Source organism: Drosophila tropicalis, unplaced genomic scaffold (genome assembly GCF_018151085.1).
Source record: "Drosophila tropicalis isolate 14030-0801.00 unplaced genomic scaffold, ASM1815108v1 contig_859, whole genome shotgun sequence".
In the NCBI taxonomy this organism is placed as follows: domain Eukaryota; kingdom Metazoa; phylum Arthropoda; class Insecta; order Diptera; family Drosophilidae; genus Drosophila; species Drosophila tropicalis.
In genome coordinates, this window is record NW_027173353.1 from 12,883,793 (window position 1) to 12,904,093 (window position 20,301).

General features: G+C 38.5%; 2 protein-coding genes across 3 annotated transcripts; both read right to left on the reverse strand.

The window, feature by feature from the left end:
* ATPsynbeta (ATP synthase, beta subunit) lies at nucleotides 1–2,688 on the reverse strand. Its single transcript, XM_068296758.1, has 3 exons — nucleotides 2,549–2,688; nucleotides 1,361–1,675; nucleotides 1–1,290 (listed from the first exon to the last, which is right to left on the reverse strand). The coding sequence occupies exons 1-3, from the start codon at nucleotides 2,610–2,612 to the stop codon at nucleotides 149–151; spliced, it is 1,521 nt and encodes a 506-aa protein (XP_068152859.1). The 5' UTR covers nucleotides 2,613–2,688; the 3' UTR covers nucleotides 1–148.
* Nucleotides 2,689–7,277: 4,589 nt separating this feature from the next.
* On the reverse strand, nucleotides 7,278–19,133 carry PlexA (plexin A). Of its 2 annotated transcripts, none has more exons than XM_068298129.1 (10): nucleotides 19,004–19,133; nucleotides 16,132–17,585; nucleotides 14,632–15,266; nucleotides 12,934–13,544; nucleotides 10,446–12,782; nucleotides 10,193–10,388; nucleotides 9,657–9,992; nucleotides 9,464–9,594; nucleotides 9,256–9,401; nucleotides 7,278–9,150 (listed from the first exon to the last, which is right to left on the reverse strand). In XM_068298129.1, exons 2-10 carry the CDS (start codon nucleotides 17,371–17,373, stop codon nucleotides 8,983–8,985), a joined length of 5,802 nt encoding a protein of 1,933 aa, XP_068154230.1. In that variant the 5' UTR covers nucleotides 17,374–17,585; nucleotides 19,004–19,133; the 3' UTR covers nucleotides 7,278–8,982. The 2 variants fall into 2 exon arrangements, with proteins under 2 accessions (XP_068154230.1, XP_068154229.1); XM_068298128.1 differs by having other exon boundaries at nucleotides 9,657–10,043.
* Nucleotides 19,134–20,301: the final 1,168 nt, after the last annotated feature.

The window sequence follows — 20,301 nt, forward strand, 5'->3', positions numbered from 1 at the left end:
TTTTTGTTTTGAGTTTAAATACGTTTTATTGATTTCCTCTAGGTCGGGTTGGGAAGTTCCCTTCAAAAGATACAGTGTCTGTGAGAACAACTTTAATGCTTAATTCACTTGATCTTAGTCATCATGGCTTCATGACGATGAAAACTACTTAGGCGGCCTCCTTAGCTAGACGGTCGGCCTTTTCTACAACTTCTTCAATGGGACCAACCATGTAGAACGCAACTTCGGGCAAGTGATCGTACTCGCCACCCAGAATCTGTGAGAAGCCCTTGATGGTTTGTTCCAATGGAACGAGTTTGCCGGCATGACCTGTGAACACCTCGGCGACTTGGAATGGCTGTGACAAGAAGCGCTGAATCTTGCGAGCACGGGCCACTGTCAGCTTGTCCTCCTCAGACAATTCATCCATACCCAAAATGGCAATGATATCCTGAAGCGATTTGTAATCCTGCAAGATCTTCTGAACGCCACGAGCTACGTTGTAGTGCTCCTGTCCGATGATGTTGGGGTCCATGATACGGGAGGTCGAATCCAAGGGATCTACAGCTGGGTAAATTCCCAGTTCGGCAATAGCACGGGACAACACAGTAGTGGCGTCCAAGTGAGCGAAAGTGGTGGCCGGAGCGGGATCGGTCAAATCATCAGCTGGCACATAAATGGCCTGCACGGAAGTAATGGAGCCCTTCTTAGTGGTTGTAATACGCTCCTGCATAGAACCCATGTCAGTGGCCAGAGTTGGCTGATAACCCACAGCTGAGGGGATACGACCTAGCAAGGCGGACACCTCAGAACCGGCCTGAGTGAAACGGAAAATGTTATCGATGAAGAGCAGCACATCTTGTCCTTCCTGATCGCGGAAATACTCAGCGACGGTAAGTCCAGTAAGGGCAACACGGGCGCGGGCACCTGGGGGCTCGTTCATCTGACCGTAGACAAGGGCGACTTTGGAGGTCTTGTCCTTAAGCGAAATGACGCCGGACTCAATCATCTCGTTGTACAAGTCATTGCCTTCGCGAGTACGCTCGCCGACACCAGCGAACACGGAGTACCCACCGTGAGCCTTGGCTACGTTGTTAATCAACTCCATGATCAACACAGTCTTGCCGACTCCAGCGCCTCCGAACAGACCGATCTTTCCACCCTTGGCGTATGGGGCAAGCAGATCGACGACTTTAATGCCAGTGACAAGAATCTCCTGTTCCACGGACATCTCAACGAATTCGGGTGCCTCAGCGTGAATGGGGGCAGTCTTATCGGTAGGGATAGGACCACGCTCATCAATGGGCTCGCCTAAGTTGAAATTTGGTAAAAAGTTATTAAACCATCATCATAATTCTTGTTTAAGTAACAGAATACTAACCAATCACGTTGATGATGCGACCCAAAGTCTCGGCTCCTACGGGAATACGGATTGGATAGCCGGTGTCCAGAACTTTCTGGCCACGCACCAAACCCTCGGTACCGTCCATGGCAATGGTACGCACGGTGTTCTCTCCCAAATGCTGGGCCACCTCTAGCACCAAACGAGGTGAGCGGTTGTCAACCTCCAAAGCATTCAAAATTGGGGGCAAATTATCGTCAAACTGTACATCGACGACAGCACCAATGACAGCGACAATTTTGCCGTTGCCTCCAGCGACTGCCTTGGCAGCTGCCTTAGCGGCATGTCCTCGAGCTGCAATGAATCAGAAAAGTTAAAGATGAAAATAATAGTTAATTTTGTTGAACCATTGAAATCCTCAATGTATTTTCCCTTCAGCTGTATTAATAAAAAGCAATTGGTGTAATTAAGGGTTGCATATTAAGTGAAAAAAGATGAACATAATTTGTCTGGCTTGTACACATGATATAAAATCCATAGTTATAAAATGCAAAATAATTGACCGGTCAAAGCTTTCAAGTATCGATGCCCCAGGATTGAAAGCACATTCTCACAAAAATATAATTTATTGGATTTCAAATTCTTCTGCTTCCCTGTTACATACACTTTGGGTATAGGGTGTAAAAAGTGTGAATGTATTAACATTAGAGCAAATTGCTGTTATGTAAACTCTTGTGTTTTATACCAAATGAATTACTTTCTTACTTTAATAACTAGCTTTTGACTAAAACTGAAACAATACTCAATCTCAATTCCCGAATAGTGTTGTGTTCTTGCGACTTCGACCATTGCGTAAGTCTCGCCTGTGCTCCTGTGTGTCGGCCGCCATTATTACATACATTATTACGTCACAAGCCATCTTCTCAATTATAACATGTTAAAAAGCTAATAGCACATAAGGCGCAGATATTTCAAATCCACATAATTCGTTGTTACTTTTGACTTTTATTATTAAAAAATCTATATCCCGAATACATACAAGACGGGCTACATACATAGCTCGCACTAGTGCACAATTTTCCATCTTGCATAACCTTTAAGGTTATGTTCGCTTCATTTTTGATTCGCGAGTTTTGCAAAACTTGATTTCCCCCACGATATTAACGTTGACGATTATCCGTAGTTAACGCTCCAATTTGTAAACCAATTTATATCCACTATACTTACAATATTGCCCCAAAAATGGGAGCAAATTCTTATCAGCTTTAGCGGCAGCACGTAACACGAACATTTTTTCGGTGCAAACTCTTCTGGACTGAACTAGAGGTGGGAGATGTTTCGCCGTTAGGTAGGGACATCTTAAGAGTATCGAGTGTCGAGTATGTTCGTTATTGATACCGATATTTTATATTCGATATTTCTATTTCGATATTTGTTCTAAGGTGTTTAAGAAAATAAATATTTCAGTTTGCTGAAAAAGCTAGAATTCCCACTACCCGCTGTTTCCAAATTTTTCCCGCAATGGCATTCCCAAATCAGTCAGATCTGGCTGGAAAATGCTAAAATGTCATCAGTGCTTCTATGCAACAAAAAAGAACGAAACTCTTCTGGACTGAGCGGAATTCCGTTAGGCGTTGCCGTTACATGTGAGGGACTACCGCGCAGTGTTGCCGAGTCAGCTACTTTGTAGCTAGATCTGGCTACTTCTCAAGGCTGATTGCCACAAAAATGGTTAAACAGCTATTATCTTTTCAAATTTAGCTACCACCTGAAAAAAACGGAACATTTTAAAATTTTATTTCCAGAATATTTTAATGTGTTAAATAAAATTGACCTACATTCGATCAAACCAAGAATAAAAGTATCGATGAACTTTTTAATTTTTTTTAGACCTAGATAACCTAAAAAGGCAATATGATAACTTGCAACCCTTGATATACAAGTTAATATGAGAATTGACTTATAGATATGAAACACGCCGACACGAAAAATGTTGTTTCAACTATGACGGCACAGAAAAGTACCTTAGAAAGGTTAATCACAAAAGCGAGAGCGTTGAAAATTATAAGTTTGGGGTGGTCGATGGAGTAATAACAACATTGAATTAAAAAGGGTGATTTGTCATTAAAAAATCAAAGAAGCTAACATCGGCTATGCCGAAGTTTGTATACCCTTGCAGTCCTTGGTAATAATAATTTTACATGTTCAAAATTTGTTTTCTGCAACTCAATTCATCAATATACAAACAAAACAATTTTACTCTCATATTATCACATATGTAAATTTCATAGCATACTCGATTTTTATGAAAATGTTTCTTCTAGAGCTACATCTATGATATAGTGGTCCGATCATTATGGTTTTCATACTTTTTTTTTGCCGGGTAATAAAAACCCCCGAAAAAAAAATTTCAGCCCGATAGCTCTTAAGACGGCTGAGTAAAACGCGTACGCACAGACGAACGGTCAGACGGACATGGCTATATCAACTCAGCTTCTCACGCTGGTCAAGAATATATATACTTTATGGGGTCGGAAACGTCTCCTTCTGTGCGTTACAAACGTCTGATCAATTTTATAATACCCTGCAGGGGTATAAAAATCTCACAATTTTGTTCGAAATAGAAACTGATGAATTGATTATAGTATATTAATATTTCGAACGTAAAATCTAGGGAGTGCCCACTGTCCCAAGTTAACTTCGCTTTCGCCGTCAAGAGAACGTGAACCTTCGTATTCGTCGTAATCTAACCGCGCGGTAGCAGTGTTGCCGAAACTTTTTCAGCATCAGTAGTTAAAAAGAGGGTTAAAAGTAGCTAAGTTTCTTCAAAAATAGCTAAAAAAGTAGTTAAAATAAAAACAGATTTTTATACCCTTTTTACTCTCATATTATCACATATGTATTAGTACATATGTATGTATATATAATGCTTTGTTCGGCGAGACGACATTCTTCGTTTTGTTTCGAGTAACTATAACTATATATATGTATATACATATAACAATATACATATTTATACTATAATGCATTGGATAATGCAAAAGCACATTTAAAAATTCTGAAATTCTTGGAAAAACAAACTCTTTCCTTGCTTTTTATATGTATAGCATACAGTCCTAGTGTTTATGAAAATGACAGGAATTCTTCTAAGAATCAACATACAATTTTTAAACTCATCATAATAGGGCCAAAAAATCAACTTTTGCAATAAACGGTTTAGATAATGATAAATTAACTCCGTACCTGTTTGATTTCACCACTGTCTATCGATCACTAAAAACAATGGGAAGACATAAAAGTGGTATATCCAAAACTATGTGAAATAGAAATACATACATATGTATTTGGAAGTTCCTGTGAAGTCTGAACGTTTATTCTCTAATGCCGGGAGTACCATCACACAACAAACTCGGAACCGACTTTCACCGAGACGGCTTGATTGTTCGGAGGAGGAGTGGATATTTAACATCATGTTTAAATGTACTTTTGTTAAGCCAAGAAAACATAAAAATCTAAAATTTCCACGCCTGTCGTTTTTATAGCAAGTTAATTTTCAAAAATATAGCGCGCCACGGCGTTGCCAGCAATACTTGTCTGGATACATGTTGCATAGGCAAGGATGTTAGACATCCGCATACGCTGCACGGGAGTATTGTAGATTAAAGGCGACGGTACCAGCTTCAGCTCCATTGTATTAGGGCCAAGCCCCATGGTTCGATTGGTGAGTCGAAATTATATTAAAATCAATCGTCGGCTGATAGTGCGGACTATTTTGTTTTACAATTGGATTATGATTATGACAACGAACCTGACTTGCTGCCACCCATTCTAATGAAAAAAGTTATAGCCTTTACTCGGCAATTAGTCTTAGGTAAGCTTACACCAAAAGATTTATTTACCCATGACTAATTTTATACGTAAGTTAGTGTTATGTTTAGTTACCTAACGTTAGCATTAGCTTTCCGCTTGTCGAGACAGAAAACTCCAGAAATATAGCCAGAACCAAAGATCACAAATACGCACCGACTGACGGACTACATCGACTCAGCTTCTCATGCTGATCAAGAATATATACTTTATGGGGTCGAAACCGTCCTCTTTTTTTGCCTTACAAACATCTGCTTAATTTGAATAAGATCGGATAATAGATCATAAGTTATAGTCAATTTAAATCGGCTTTGCTCAAACGCTGCCAGTAGCCTACGTCATTGCTCGAAACCAACAGAACAATACAACACAAACTGCATGTGTATGCGTGTACACATAAAGTGGGCTTGCAAAGGACATTAAAAAGGGCGTGAATAGCGATATTGAAATGGATAGAGTGAGAGATTGATTGCAAATTTAGATCAAACATTTTGCAGTAAATTTTTACTTTGATTTAAATTGATTTGTTCCATTTTTGCTTCAATAGTCCGGAGTTATTCGCAGTATTCATGCAGAGTTGCATCAAATTAATGCTTTAATTTCACGCGGACCCAAAAAAAAAAAAAAAAAGAATCATAAGAAAAGTCTTTTGCACAGTTTATAATTGTATATTTTAAAATACAAATACTTTACACACACATTCACACATATATGTTTATAGTTTAAATTTTATTACATACATAGGTTTTTCGTTACAATATATTGGGACTGGGTTTTAGAGCGGGCATCAATTTGGATTCGGTTTCGAATCGCATGGGAATTTGTTTTGAGATTCGTTTCAATTTTCATTTTATAAGCTAGAAACGTTCATATGGCTATCTGTATACATGTACGCCCAATAGATTTAATCTCGACTCTATGCAGATTTTATGCAAACTTATTCTTAAATTAATGCCCCTACTTTCTGTATCTAGCCGATATGTTGACAATGACGGAAGCTATTTTATTATTATTTTCCATTTGCATCGCTTTCAAGCTCGAGGTCTCGGTCGAAGTCGTAGTTTATCTGTTCAAAATTGCGAGAATAATAGACATTTACATAAATCTATCGTTTAGTGATCTATATATAATATATATTTACGCACAACCACAAATATTTTTTATATATGTATTTTTATATATACTTTTTAATGTTATGACGGGAATAGCTCTTAAATTATAGGCAAAGTCAAAGCGCTCTGGAGACCAGACCTCACACTACAACAACTCATATGATTGTGTTCCAATTTTCATAAATTACTTATGAATTAGTATTTGACTTCCGACTGCTGGTTTTTGCAGTTTCGTGGGGATCAAATCGCATAAAATAGCTGTACAATAATTGGGATAGCGGAGAGTGTGGTTGGTCCTGGTCCTTATTCGGTGGTTCAAAAGTGCCAATAGATCAGTATAAGAGATATATGAGCAGAATGATTTTTAAACAAATGGGGAGAGTTGAGGAAATAACAGAAACTAATCCTTATCATCTGACCTTGAAAGCTTTTTTTTATCAGTCTTTGAGATGTAATTAGTTAATGCAAGAATCGAAACGGAACTTAACTTTATATGAGTATGTATTTTTTTTTTTTTTTTTTTTTAAAGAAGGAAGGGGAATTCGGCTTGGTGGGCAATTTAAAAAAAAAAAAAAAAATGTTTTTGGTTAGCTATGCAAATGCTTATTTTCTAAAAATACAAACATACATAGATACATCAAGGATATAGTATAAAACATTTACATACTACAATTTATTATCGTAATTTCATATCTATGGTTAAGTTTTGTGGTTTTCTTTATGTTTTTGGGTTTAATATGGTAAAAGTGATATTCAATTGACCTGTTAAATTTGTAAAATTAAATATTACTAATAATACATATACACTCAAAGTATGGCGAGATGAGTAAGGCAGCCCCAGCCTAGTCGCCGGTTTGCTCGTTGTACAACAATGGAAGGAAAATGCGTTTTCCCCAATACATATATGGCATTACCGTCCCACCCAAGTTTCCTATCGTGTGTCACAGTCGAAACGAAAATGACAACAGCAACCCAAATGAAAAGTAAATAAAAATTTATTTCCATTAATCTATGCACTATAAATAAATAAATTACAGGATTTACACACATAAAGAGATTAGGATAAGATAGGGCAAGAGCCAGACTTAGAGAAAATGCGTCCTTTCTTCCTACCGGAAAATAATTGAAAACATATTTGTAAACTCCATCAATTTGATATAATGAACGGAACGCTTTGCTTTAAATCCGGCCCTCTACTCTTAGGATTAGTAGACACACAATACATACAAACTTATAACAATAATGCACATTATCTGTTCTGTATAAATGATAATAATCAAAGTAAAAGTATAAAAAAAGAAAAATATCTCAACATCGTCATAATCCCATGTTGTAAAGTTTAGATTTTAGTGATAGTAATAGTTTGTTTTTTTTTTGTGGCTAGGGCTCGTTGCCATTAGCGGTACACGGTATTATTCATATTCTTGCAACTAAAGTAACCATATTATTTAAAAAATATAATTTTATATTTAATTTAAATTAAAATCAGTCGATTTTTACGAATGGATTATTTTTATATCGAATATCGGGCTTACACATTAATATTACATACATACAATACATTTATAAATATTATTAAATGAGCAATGCCGACAACGAATACCAATCTGATTCTTATTTCTCATGCTAACTAATATACAATAGAGTATTTCATTGCATCATGAAGGAATCAAATGGCAAGTTAGTCGGGATCGTGATTCGTGATTGTTATCGGAATGCTACAGTGCATATATATATATAGTGTATATATATATACATACATATGATTTATGCGTTGTTCGTCAATGGATGAATGTGTTCCGGGATGGACGCTATTATCCAAAAGGTAATGCAATTAGATATGAAAGAATACTTTCATCAGCTAAAGCATCATTTTGCTTATATTCATCTATATACCAGTCCCTATTCCAATCCATTTTAGGTGGCGTGCAATGTTTGATCAGAGTTGTTCCTATGGCAGTATTGGCAAAACATATTTTCGAGTTAACGCTAACCTATCTCATAAGCGATCAACGATCTGCTTGGGTTTAAGTTTATAATCCACACACACATAACGTATTTCACTTAAATATCACACCACACAGAGCTTGTTGTTAGGTCGTAATTCGCAAAATAGTTAGTTTTTGAACAACAACAATTTAGACATTATTTCATATTATTTCTTGGTCCGAGATTAACCTAGCTGTTGAGCAATATTGGAACCCCCTTTCAAGATAAATGCGAGCAAAAACCAATATGTTTTGGAACTTGTACGTTTCACGGCAATAACTTCTATATATTGTATTAACCCTAAACATTTAAATTCGTAATATAATGGAAATGTGGTTCAAGACAAGGGTCAAGGATAAATATGCAGAGAAAAAATATATAGTCTCAGGAAACTTATTGAAAAAATATAACTATTTTGCGAATATACCGATTCTAATGGTGGCATGTTCAGTTATCTATAAATATAGAACTCTACGATATTGCTAGTGAACTCACTTCCAAATGGTACATGGTATATACATACAGATTCATACATACAGAGACTCGTACATACGTACATGGTGTACAATTAAATACATAGATGGTGTTGCTTAGAAAGATTGGCTTTTACCGCCTAATAGGTGAGGGTTTCGAATTGTGGGAGTATTCCCTCTTTTTCTGCTGATGATTATGGTGATTATGGGTACTGCAGTTTTATTCAGACGACATTATATTGTGAACCTGTTCGAGTTTGAACGCCAGTCGTTGCTTTTGTGAGAACTCGTCCTCTTCTAGTGTAACGGTAAGTTGCTCGTTGTACTTCACCGCATAGGTGTATAGTTCGTGTAGTGCACAATTCGTGTTGAATTCCGTTGTGTGAAGCTGCAACAAAAAACAACAACAGCAAAAAACAAAAAGAGAAATGACACGAGTTGAAAAACACTTTCACTCAATCCTACGAAATAAAAGAATGAACACTTCACATACCCTAGACTCCTCGGCTAGCATAGCATTCATATCTTGATCGGAGATGGGTGACATGTCGCGAATATCTCTATAATACCGATCCACCCATTTGCGATACTCTGGTATATCCTTGGCATACAACAGCTTCGAGCTGGGCGAGTCCTTACCTAAAGTTAGAAATGAGGCAAAAAGGTTATTCTGTTTCACTCTTAAAAATTTATGTACTTACCCAATCTATGGTCTGAAGTTGAGCAGGAATCCATAAAAGTTTGCGCCACAACCGACAGGCAAGAGTCAACAATGTTTGACTTGTGTATGTCAAACACAAAATTGGGATTTTTGATCAAATTCACCCAGAAGCTGCAGGAGTGTAAAAAACTCTTGGATTAGTTGTGATTTGAAAACGACTGAGCTGTACGAACCGTAGTGGCAGGCTGTTGCTCTTCCACGTATGCACCACTTCGGGATCAGTGATGCCATGCAGCAAAGCTTGGTCGTCCAGGAAGTCAAACATATATTTAATGGCCAATGGCAAAGCCGAACCACGATGAGCAGTACTAAAGATGGTCTCAAATAGATCGTCCACGAATTTTTGAAGCGTACCCTTGGTTGCTAGGAGCCGGGTTAAGTAAATTTCGGAGACCAGCTTGTTGACACGTTCACCTTCCTTTTGCATGTCGCTGTCATGGTGTTTTACCAAATGCCAATACTTCAGACCACTTTCATGCATGTCGTTGTTTAGAGGGCTGCCGGCGCGGCTAAATGTCGGGGAGGAGGAGTTGTACTTCGATAAATTAAGAGTTTCATACCTAGAGGATGGCAATTTGGCAATGTTACAGAAGAGGTTAAAGATATGCAAATATACTGTTAGAGCAGGTCAAGAGAATTTCAGGATAATGAAAAGACATGTTTGTGTATATGAAAGGCAAGGGTGTGTAGTGTTTGGTGGTTAACATACTTGTGAGACTTTTCGTTTTTATCTGACAAAATACTGAAATTATAGATGGAACTCTGCTTGGGCACTAAGCTTAAGCCGGCTCCATCTGGAACATTATAGTGTTGCAGTGTGTTCAACTTCTTCCATTCACTCTCTGTTTTCGATGTGGCATCTTCATCGTAAAGAATTACGCGTCCAGTAGCTCCCGTTCGCCATTCTGTTAAAAGCATGACTATAATTAGATGAATTTCTGTATAACACTGTTGATACGTACCCAGGTCTAAGTCATCCTTTCGAGGTCTTTGGCTAGACGGTATATTTCTGTAAATGGTTTCCAGACACTTCTCCTTTACTTGGCCTATAGTGTCGCAATCTAGAACTTTCACAGACACGTTTTCGGTATGAGACGGCAACATGTCCAGGTTATTGCAAAATATTGGCTGTTGGATGATGCTAGCATACACAGTCATTGGTCGGAAATCGATAGACTGGCGGATCAGTTTCTCTTCGCTAAGCGAATATCGAGCTTCGTGAGTGCAAGCATCCACAGGGCCCTTGTCTACCTGTCCTTTAACCGCACGGAACAGCATGTATAATGGTTCCCCTGCGCATTCCTTAAGAAACTTGTAGAGTAGGAATGTGAACCATGCGCTCAACATTTTCTCTGCTACACTTTCAGTTCTCCGCAGCAGCAATTTTGGATGGCTTTTGCCCTCAATACACTTCTCAATCAAATCTCCCAACAATGTCTTAAGAATATCGGTGCAGTACTCCAGCTTTGATTGTAGCGTAACCATAATTAGGGAGGCAACATTAACTCGCTCGCGCATCGAGAAGTAGCGATTGGATTCCAGAGTTCTTATAAACAGCAGCAGAAAAGTTTTGTTCATAATTAACTGACCAAAAAGGCGTAAGCCTTTTTCCTTGCGTAGCAGCTCAGGTCGTTCCCATTGAAGAACAATATGGTCTTCATGGTTGGGAAACAAAATTTTCATTGCATACGATCGATAGTCCAGGAATGGAATGCCGCCCGAGGTTAGATCGCCTGTAAGATCAGTCATTTCTGTTTGCAGTTCAGCAAAAGCCTCCTTGCATTCGGCTGCCACACGTAGTTCGAGAATATCCATTTGCTCCTGCATGTTACGTAACACGCGATTCGATTCAGAACTCTTCTTTTTGTAAGCCACGAGCAGAGCCACAAAGATTAGTAGCAAAATAACAATGCTTGCGATAACACCAAAAACTACATTTTCGCCCCAATCTAAAATTATGTTGGACGTCTCGTAGCTGAGGATGCCGATCCGATACTCTAGTGAAGATCCGATTCTCACAACCACTTCGGGGCCTCCGGGGCCATCGCTGGCGGCTGCAGCTTCAGTGGGTGGCCGGCATGTCAATTGTTGTCTCGATAGGGACGTAATGTTGCAATAGCCATTACCAATTTTAACTTGAACATCGCTCTCCTTACAGGCCCGATCTAAGTTGCGGCCGTTAATAGTCAAATACTCGCTCTTAAAGTACTTGACGCGTTCCTCAAACACAAAGTATTCAGGATTGGGGTAAAGCTCGAAGTGATTATTGTGCGTTTTTGATAGATTTTGTACACGCAGTACATTGTCCATAAGGAACCCGTACTCAAGAAGAGTTGGGTTCTCGGCATCCAAGTTTTGACTATCGGCCTCAATAATTGGTGAAGCGCATTCCATTTCTGTATCTGACTGAACGCGGCATTGGCTGGCATACATTTCCCCCTTATAAAAGACATATATGCTAGGATTTTGGATGCTAGTAAATTGGGTTCCAGTCACCGAAATGCGTATTCCACCTGCAGGTATACCCTTGGGAACTTTTATCTGGCCACTTGGGCCCGAACTTACATGATCGACGGTGGGATCTAGGACATATCTAAAGTTGTAGTCATTAAATTCTCGAGGTCCATTGTCAAAGGACATTTTTAGACGGCCTTCAATGATTCCCGGTGAGGGTGATGTGCGGCAAATGGCTTGCGAAGAGTCCGCGCTGAGAATTCTGCAGGGCAAATGATCATTAATGAAGGCCTGAGTGCGAGATCCTGCATTTAGGTGTTTGCCGATTATCCGAATTTCTGTGCCTCCAGAGGTCGGGCCGAATGTTGGGTAAAAATTTGATATTTTGGGATCAACAAACTCGTAATCCTCTTTGGATTCTCCACGATAGTCGCCGATTTGCACTACGATGCGACCGTTACGGTACATTTGCTCGCCCGGACTGTCCACGGTGCACACAATTTGTTTAGTGTCGATGTATAACTGTTGAAACGGCATACAATTGATACCGGCAATGCGAACGCCGGAGTAAATATCATTGTAGTTTTTGCCAAGATTTATTCCTCGAATGGTTATGTTAGTGCCACCTTCCCATGGCCCTGTTTTCGGCTCAAATGTGTGGATCTCGGGATTTGGGCAAGTCTCGCTACGGTTTAGCCAGTCTGTCTTGCCTTCGTTGTTTTTATTACACTGTTCCTCCACCTCGCATGAGTTGGTAGACGAGCACCAGCCGCAATTGTATTTTTCGGCTAATGCAAGGCAAATACCGCAACTGTCAGCCATGTCCCGGCAACGATAAATGACAACTGCGAAAAATTAATAAAAAAAAATTGTAGATTTAATTAAAGCAGTATTCTTTTGACCTTTTGATTTTAAAAGTGTAAGTAACAGTTTACAAAGTACTTTCAATGAATTAATAGAATCATAAAGCTCACTATCATTTTTATCGAAACTTACCATGAATGTTATGGGGGTTGTCCAAAGGTTTTGATCCTCCCCAGATGACAGCGAATGTGGCGGTTAAGTTGGGAGATCTTGACGTATACTGGAACTCCATGCTATCGCAATAAATTGTATCTCCAAGCAGTTGTGCGTTGAGACTTGTTACGCGGCCCTCAATATTGAACTGACATACAAATCGCGTCTGCACGATGAACTGTCCAATGATATGCACTTTCACTTTAATAGACTTGCTGGTACCGGCGGCCACAAGCACCTCGCTACCATCGCCAGTGGCATTAATTGTCGGGCAAAAGCCTGGGCCGGACCGGTAACTGGGACCTATGCGGCTTACTCCTGTAACCAGAATGTCGTTGCGACAGTTCTCGGCGGTATCATGGGTGCATCGATGGGCCTCCACGCACCAGTCGCATGGAAACTCTGAGGACACACAACGCGTGCATGACGAGTGAGTACTGCAGTCAAAGAAGGTAAAGTCGGTAGATACCAGGTCGGGTCCGTTCCTTGTGCGTACTGAAAGTTTTGCCGTAAAGTGGTGCTTGCCCTGCTCAATTTGCGGCAGCATGTCTGTCCGTGGCGTGGTGCAATTTACGCCGTTTCGTTTCTTCCTGCCATATGTAAAGAAAACATTTAAAAAAAAACATTAAAATATCCATTATCCATCTAGAGCTCCAGGGTTGAAATTTTGCATGTAGACTTATATATGTATGTATACTGCACAGTTTGTACAACTCGGGTTCAAGAAGATCAGACCACTATATCATATAACAAACTTCAAACGCGAACATAGCTAGTGTTGTGAAATTTAATATTGGTAAGATTATTACAAATATAAACGACTGTGCCAAATTTGATCAAGATCGGGTGACTATATCATATAGCTTTCATAGGAACAATCGGTGATAAACAATGACTTTGAACAATAACTTTGTTAATTTTCAATTTGACGGCTGTAGAAAGAGTAACAAAAAACTTGCAAGGATGAAAATTTGATGCTGTTTAAGTTAGCCCCAGCACTCTGGTTATTCCCTCACACCAGTTAAAAATTTGTACAGTTAGATGTTTCTTAAATTTCATACGAAGAAGAGATCAATTACGAATCAAAGTATACAATAAGAAAGAATCATGTGATTGAATTGCAGAGTATTGCCGATCATTCATTTTAGCATACAAGGATGTCTTTAAATATTTGCATGGCTGATTTGCAAACGCGAAAGAAGACCAAATTGAAACCACACTGGCAACACTAAACTGTTATTGTTTAGTTTACAATGGAATTGGAAGTGGTGTATGAAGAGTGGATCACAAAATTAACTTGACTGGCAGCAAAAACCTACAGCAAATGCAGAGATTATCAATTTTTACTCAATTCTTATAACATTAGCTAAAAACAATATAACACGAGTTTTTTTCACAACGGCAATAATAGGGACAATGATGAAATCAGAAAACAAAATGCGCAAGGAAAATAAATAATTTTTGGTAATGTAGTCCCTTGAAAAACAGCAAAATTACTAATCTAAACTCTGTTTTGGACTGGTCCTTTCTATAAAAGCTTTTTAATATATTGATCATTTTTGAATAAGTTCCAGACAGTGTGTTGCACACTCTGACAAAAATAAATATATAAACTCTCTTTGCAAAACTACGCTTGTACTTATATTTAGCTTTTGTATTAGTTCAGTGTCTACTTACGTAGCATTAGTAAAAAGTGCTTTATCCTCAGTCGTGAAGGCGCAAATTAAATTCTCCTTAAGCTGAGGCAGATGATCAATGATCAGCTCCAATGTGCGGGCAGTGGTGCGTTGCAGTTGGTGAGGTACCACGCTGGTGATGGTCGTGCATTTGCCAGTCTTGTAGCTAACCCAATAAAGGGGGTCGTTAGCGTCGTCCTGGCAGTTGGAGCGAGGACTGCACTTATTCTCCAATGAGCACCAACCGCAGTAGGGATCCCTGGCACCCAGGCACTCACCGCATGTTTTGTAGTCGGCGCAGTCGAATACTTTCACCTTGGATACTCGTCGCTCCGACATGGCGTATATGTATAGGTTTTGGTTATCAAACTGCATATCCTGATTGATAGGCGACCCTTCGTCCACTGGTAAACTGGCATACTCATTGGCCATGGTCGATGACTCAACGACAACCTTTTTGATGTACCCGTTGGCCGTTCCAATAAAGACAACTGTATAACCGCTGGTACTGGTTGCTGCCACAGCGGTAAGTCTCGTATTAAACATTGCAACTGGCACGGATGTAATGGGGTTCTCTCCGCCTAGAGGCGAATTCACATCTAAACCGCAAAAGTCTTCTCCAATAGTTTGAAGTTTCTAAAAGAACGAACGTTTAAAAGAAATTGAATAGTATATTGCTAATTGGTTTTATTTGATATTAAAAAGATCTTGACAGTATTTTATGTTTGATTTCGTGAATAAGACTCCTAGCTGAAATTCTATAATTGTTAATTCTAGGCCACTGTTAATGTGTTAATACCTATTTAGCGTTATTATGAGCCCTACCAAGTTCTCTCATCAGATTTGTACGACAGCGCTATAATCACTAAATCTAAATAGAACCATTTTGTATATAGTCCAATGTATTATTTACAAATAAGTATAGTATAGATTTGTAGTAGTGTTTTGGCAAAGCAATTCAATCTTGGGTTATTAATAAATTGAGCTAAATAGAGGAATTACTTCGATTCGAAAGTTTTTAAGTTTAATTCTAAAATAATTATATACTGTCCATCCCTGTTCGCGCTCAAAAGAAAGTTGAGTTCCGATTCGAAAAAGGTCATATAGCTGCTATAAAAGCCCTAGAAAGGATCTTCCGTTGTTGAATATATACATCCAAATAGGCTGAGGTTTAACTAAGTTCATTAGAATTTTCTTTTAATTTTCCATTTAGAACTTAAAAAAGCGTGAAAAAAAGATAATAAATTTTACATTATTTAGAAGTGGTGAATAAATATTTTTTTTAATACAAACTTTAAAGTCTACCTTGGGATTTTTTTTTGGGAATTTTTAAAGGTGTTGAATCTTGGTGTCTAATTTGTTGGTTGAAATTGGACTGGTCGAATTACTTAATCACGCGTTATTAAAAGGTCGACTTTTTCTCTCACACTTATCAAAACTTCTTATACAATAGTTAGTTTTACAGAAGTAGTTTAGAAAGTGGTTTAGTATTAATACATACCGTTAGAACACAAGACATGCTGGGTGATATAAAGTCAAGTCCTCGCATTCCGTTTCCATTGAAGCAAGACTTAATATTCTGCATGAATTTACGCCGAATTGACTTTAGTGAGTAAATACAGAGCGCCGAGTTATTGCTGGGAACGTTGCTGTTGCTTTTACCCTTGGAGAAGGTGGCAAAGAGAACATCGTCTTGAATGGAAATACCTAGACTCTGAGCCAGGTCCAAGCTGGGCTTGCCCAAGAAACCGGCCTGAACCAAATTGAATTTGGTGCCGCCTTGAGCGTCGCTGATACATTCAACTGGTATTTCTGTGTAGGAATAGTAGTTGGAGTCCTCCTGGCAAATGCGTACCAGCTTAGTGATGTACTCCTTTGGGGATGAGTGATGGCTGTGCTTTAACTGAGTTGTGAGGAAATATGAAAACCTCTCCGAGCTAAACCCGTACACATAATTAACGAAATATGTTTCTCGAGCGTAAGAGTTTATGAAGGTGCGGGTGCCAGTTGTCACCGCAGACGAGGCGATCTGAAACATCTTGCTCTTTTCGAGAGACCGTGAGGCCACTGCTGGTATTTCACTGCGGTAGGGTGAGTTATTTGTGTAAGTTACACCTACATACATGACATTGGTGACCGGATGCTGTGGTGGTCCTGGAGCAATAAAGGCCACTGTCGAGGAATTGGCATCATTGGCGACCACCGCATCGGGCACTTCGTGCTCTACAATGCTGACATTTTGTAGGTTTCGAACAGTGCATGTGCCCTGGAATAAAGAGCCGCAGGCTATCAGCCGGGAGGTGGCACGGTCGATAAGCAGCACCTTATTGTAATTGTCCGTTGGTTTGCGTACTGCATTCAGCGGACAGTCCAATATACTGCACTCTACCGAGTCGTTATGCGGTCCTGTTCGAACTGTCTCGTGGAGCTCTAGGTCAGGTGATAGCTGAAATAAACGATTCACGCCACCGACAAACACCCTACCGGTGATACTATCCACCAGCAAATGATTAAGCTGAGTGTCGAATTTGGCAACATTTGTGATAATGCTGCTGAAGTTTTTGGTTCGCTCTGTGTTTAAGCCTGCATCGATGCCATCGCCGGCGTCGTTGGTGAAATTGACCACAGTGGGTGCGCGTTCCAATCGCACGTGAGTTCCCGCACCAAATCCTGTTGCTCGTGCACCATTTGCCAGATTTATTGTTGCTGCAGTAGCAAGCATCAGGCAAAATAGAACATGCATTTCAGGTCCGCTTCTCCTGGGACTCCAAGGATCTGTTATCCGGCAAAAATAGGCGTGCGTCTATCCGTTTGCGTCTCGGTTTGAAAGTGTATAAGATCCGTTGGAAGGGAACGGCAAATCTTACAAGTTCTAATTGTTATCCATTAGACACAGAAATGTCTAAAGATATCTATTGTAACTGCTTATGGTCATGAGCAGCGACATAATGTTATCTAAATGAATAAAAGAAAACAATGTTTAGTTTTGTAAACGCGAGGAACAAGTTACAGAAATAACTTTGAAAATATGTAGTTTGTAACAAGATGCATTGGTGTTGGGGTCATTGTCCTTATCAGCGCTCTTCCGCCGTAAGCTGGTGACGATAGCCTCTATCGTCATTGCGACTATCGTCGCCCGGATGACTGGTCATGGTGCTTTCATCCATAAACCAGATAATAAACAAACAATCTGGTGCCTATTGAAAATGGCAAAGCAAATGAGATTCCATCAATTTTCCCCATTGTTTTTCTTTCAATATGTAAAATATTAAGTAATTTCTCTTTCGTTTATACCTTATTCCATTTAATAAATGTATGTATGTGTGTAATTGTTATTTTGATATGTATTCAATTGTGCAATTTGTAAGAATATCAAACGCATTAAAACATAATTGCATATTAAAAAAAAATTTAAATTTAGAGTATAGAATGTGAAAGTTCACCGGTAAGTTTTAATATCAACACATTAATTAAATTAAACAAAATGAATGTACATACATACATATGTATGTAAAATATTTATGGAAGTACATATGAATTTATGTATGTATTACCAATCACAAGTTCACTAAAAGATGACTGTTCCTATTCAATCCGAGTCGTCATTTCAAATTTCTTTTTTGTTTATTCGGTGTGACGTAAAATATAATTTACACAAGGGTTTAATATACCGGCATGGTCAGATATTGAAGGTTTCTTACTCACTGGATGGGATAGGATAACTTAATCATATGATCTCCCTGTAATGAACGCCCCTGCGCAGTTTTACCCCCACCCCACTTGCACTTGGTTGTAGTCATACGTCCTGGTAGATCACTTCGATGTATGGATGAAATATTTTATGTATGTACGAAGTACAAATGCATGTGTATACAATTAAATGGAATTTCTACCACGCCCACGCCTTTAAAGTTCTAACAATTGATATATAAAACATATGTGTGTACATACATCCGCATATTTGTAGGTATGTATGTATGATTCGAGTTTTGCATTTTGCACTTTTCAGTTAGTTTCGGATGATTGAACTGAATATATATATTTTTTTTTTTGGTATGTACTATTTTTTGGTGCATACATACACGCACATACACACACACACAAACACACTTGCAAACAAAGCCATGGGCGATGTATCATATTTTCTTTTAGATACCGTTTTATTCTGTCAACATTTTTCGCACGGCGGCTTAGTGTTCATATACTTTAGTACCGAGTACATACCTTAATTTAGTATATAAGTATATATGTACATCGTTTTAAGTAGCAGACAATGACACACACAAAGTCCCACCCACACACGTACACACACTCTCACTTGCACCTGTACAATCGAAAACTAATAACTCGCCCAACTTAACAAAAGAACTCACACTTGTCTCTGCGTTTCAGTTCTTGCTATAGAGTATTTCAAGATATTACTTATATATATTTATCTTTTAAATTGACAAGACGCTGCGCTTCGATTTTATTTTTCACAAATTTGTTCACAAAATATGTTTACCAACACTAATGAGGAGGTTTGAGAGCGCTGCTGTAGAACGTGAGCAGGCTCGAGCAGGCTTGAGAGATTTTTACACCGCAGTATGTCAATGCGGCCGAACTATGTAAATAACATGTCAAAACTTATCTACGTCAGAAATGGTTTGCAAAAATCAGTAATTCAATTTGCAATGCAATAGTAATTCTCCTAGTGAAATAAATTTTATTTTGTTATAATAAAACATGTTGGTGTCTGCCACTTTACAAAAAGGTTTTATTTCACATAGAAGATGGTCATACTATTTTACGATGAACAGGCCAAAACTGCAGCCAAAAAAAAAGAAAGCAGTGTGAATAAACATTTTGCATATTCATTTGACGTGAACTGCTTTTTTCTGCCCTTACGTCGACAAGATTGTCGTTACTTACATAAATATGAAGAAGATTATAAATTATTTAGATCACACTATTTGGGCCCAAGCATTTCAAGAAGCAGTTCGTGCAAATCGTTGAAAATTTTCAGTTCCAACTGAATCTGTATGAAAAGATGGCCTTGGGTAAAATTGGCCCCATTTCCAGCAGTTGCATTTTGGCCTTTCTAGAATTCAAGGCTATTAGAAACTTGAAAAAATCACTTATATTAATAAAAAACTTGTTTGAAATTCCAATGTTACCTGCATACAAGAATGTTTTTATGATGGTTTCGTGACAGTAAACGTAAAGTGTGCGGGTGGTCGATAGTCATAATAGAAAACAGTGTTTTTAAAATCATCACAGGCTAATATATGTAAATTGAACCAAAGGGATTAAAAAATAAGATTTTCGTTTCTCTTTCAAATTCTTTCTCCTGAAGAGCGGAGTACAAACTTTTGCTGGAGTAATATGTGACATGACAGATTACATGGCAGCTGTATAATCAACCTTATTATCGGATTTTAAAGAAAATAGCCAGAAATTATTAGCTCGTTGATAGGTGATAGTCGCAAAAATTCGTTTTTAGCAAAATTGTTAATCAATCGATATTTATTTTTTTGACAATAGTAAAGAAACTAACGAAGTTATTGATATAATCGAAGACGAATTATTATGTACATATAATTGTTGCGTTTATTCGTTTCTAATGATCGTTTGGTGTTGAAATTTAAATGTTACATTTAATGGTAAATAAAGAACATTGACTTTTGCTGCT

Coding starts and splice junctions, on each gene's coding strand:
- ATPsynbeta (XM_068296758.1), bottom strand. CDS start 2,612: ATGTTCGTGTTACGTGCTGCCGCTAAAGCTGATAAGAATTTGCTCCCA. Junction 1,676..2,548: donor CCCATTTTTGGGGCAATATT/GTAAGTATAGTG, acceptor GATTCATTGCAG/CTCGAGGACATGCCGCTAAG. Junction 1,291..1,360: donor TCGCATCATCAACGTGATTG/GTTAGTATTCTG, acceptor ATTTCAACTTAG/GCGAGCCCATTGATGAGCGT.
- PlexA (XM_068298128.1), bottom strand. CDS start 17,373: ATGCATGTTCTATTTTGCCTGATGCTTGCTACTGCAGCAACAATAAAT. Junction 10,389..10,445: donor AAAGGATGACTTAGACCTGG/GTACGTATCAAC, acceptor TGCTTTTAACAG/AATGGCGAACGGGAGCTACT. Junction 9,595..9,656: donor AGCAACAGCCTGCCACTACG/GTTCGTACAGCT, acceptor ACACTCCTGCAG/CTTCTGGGTGAATTTGATCA.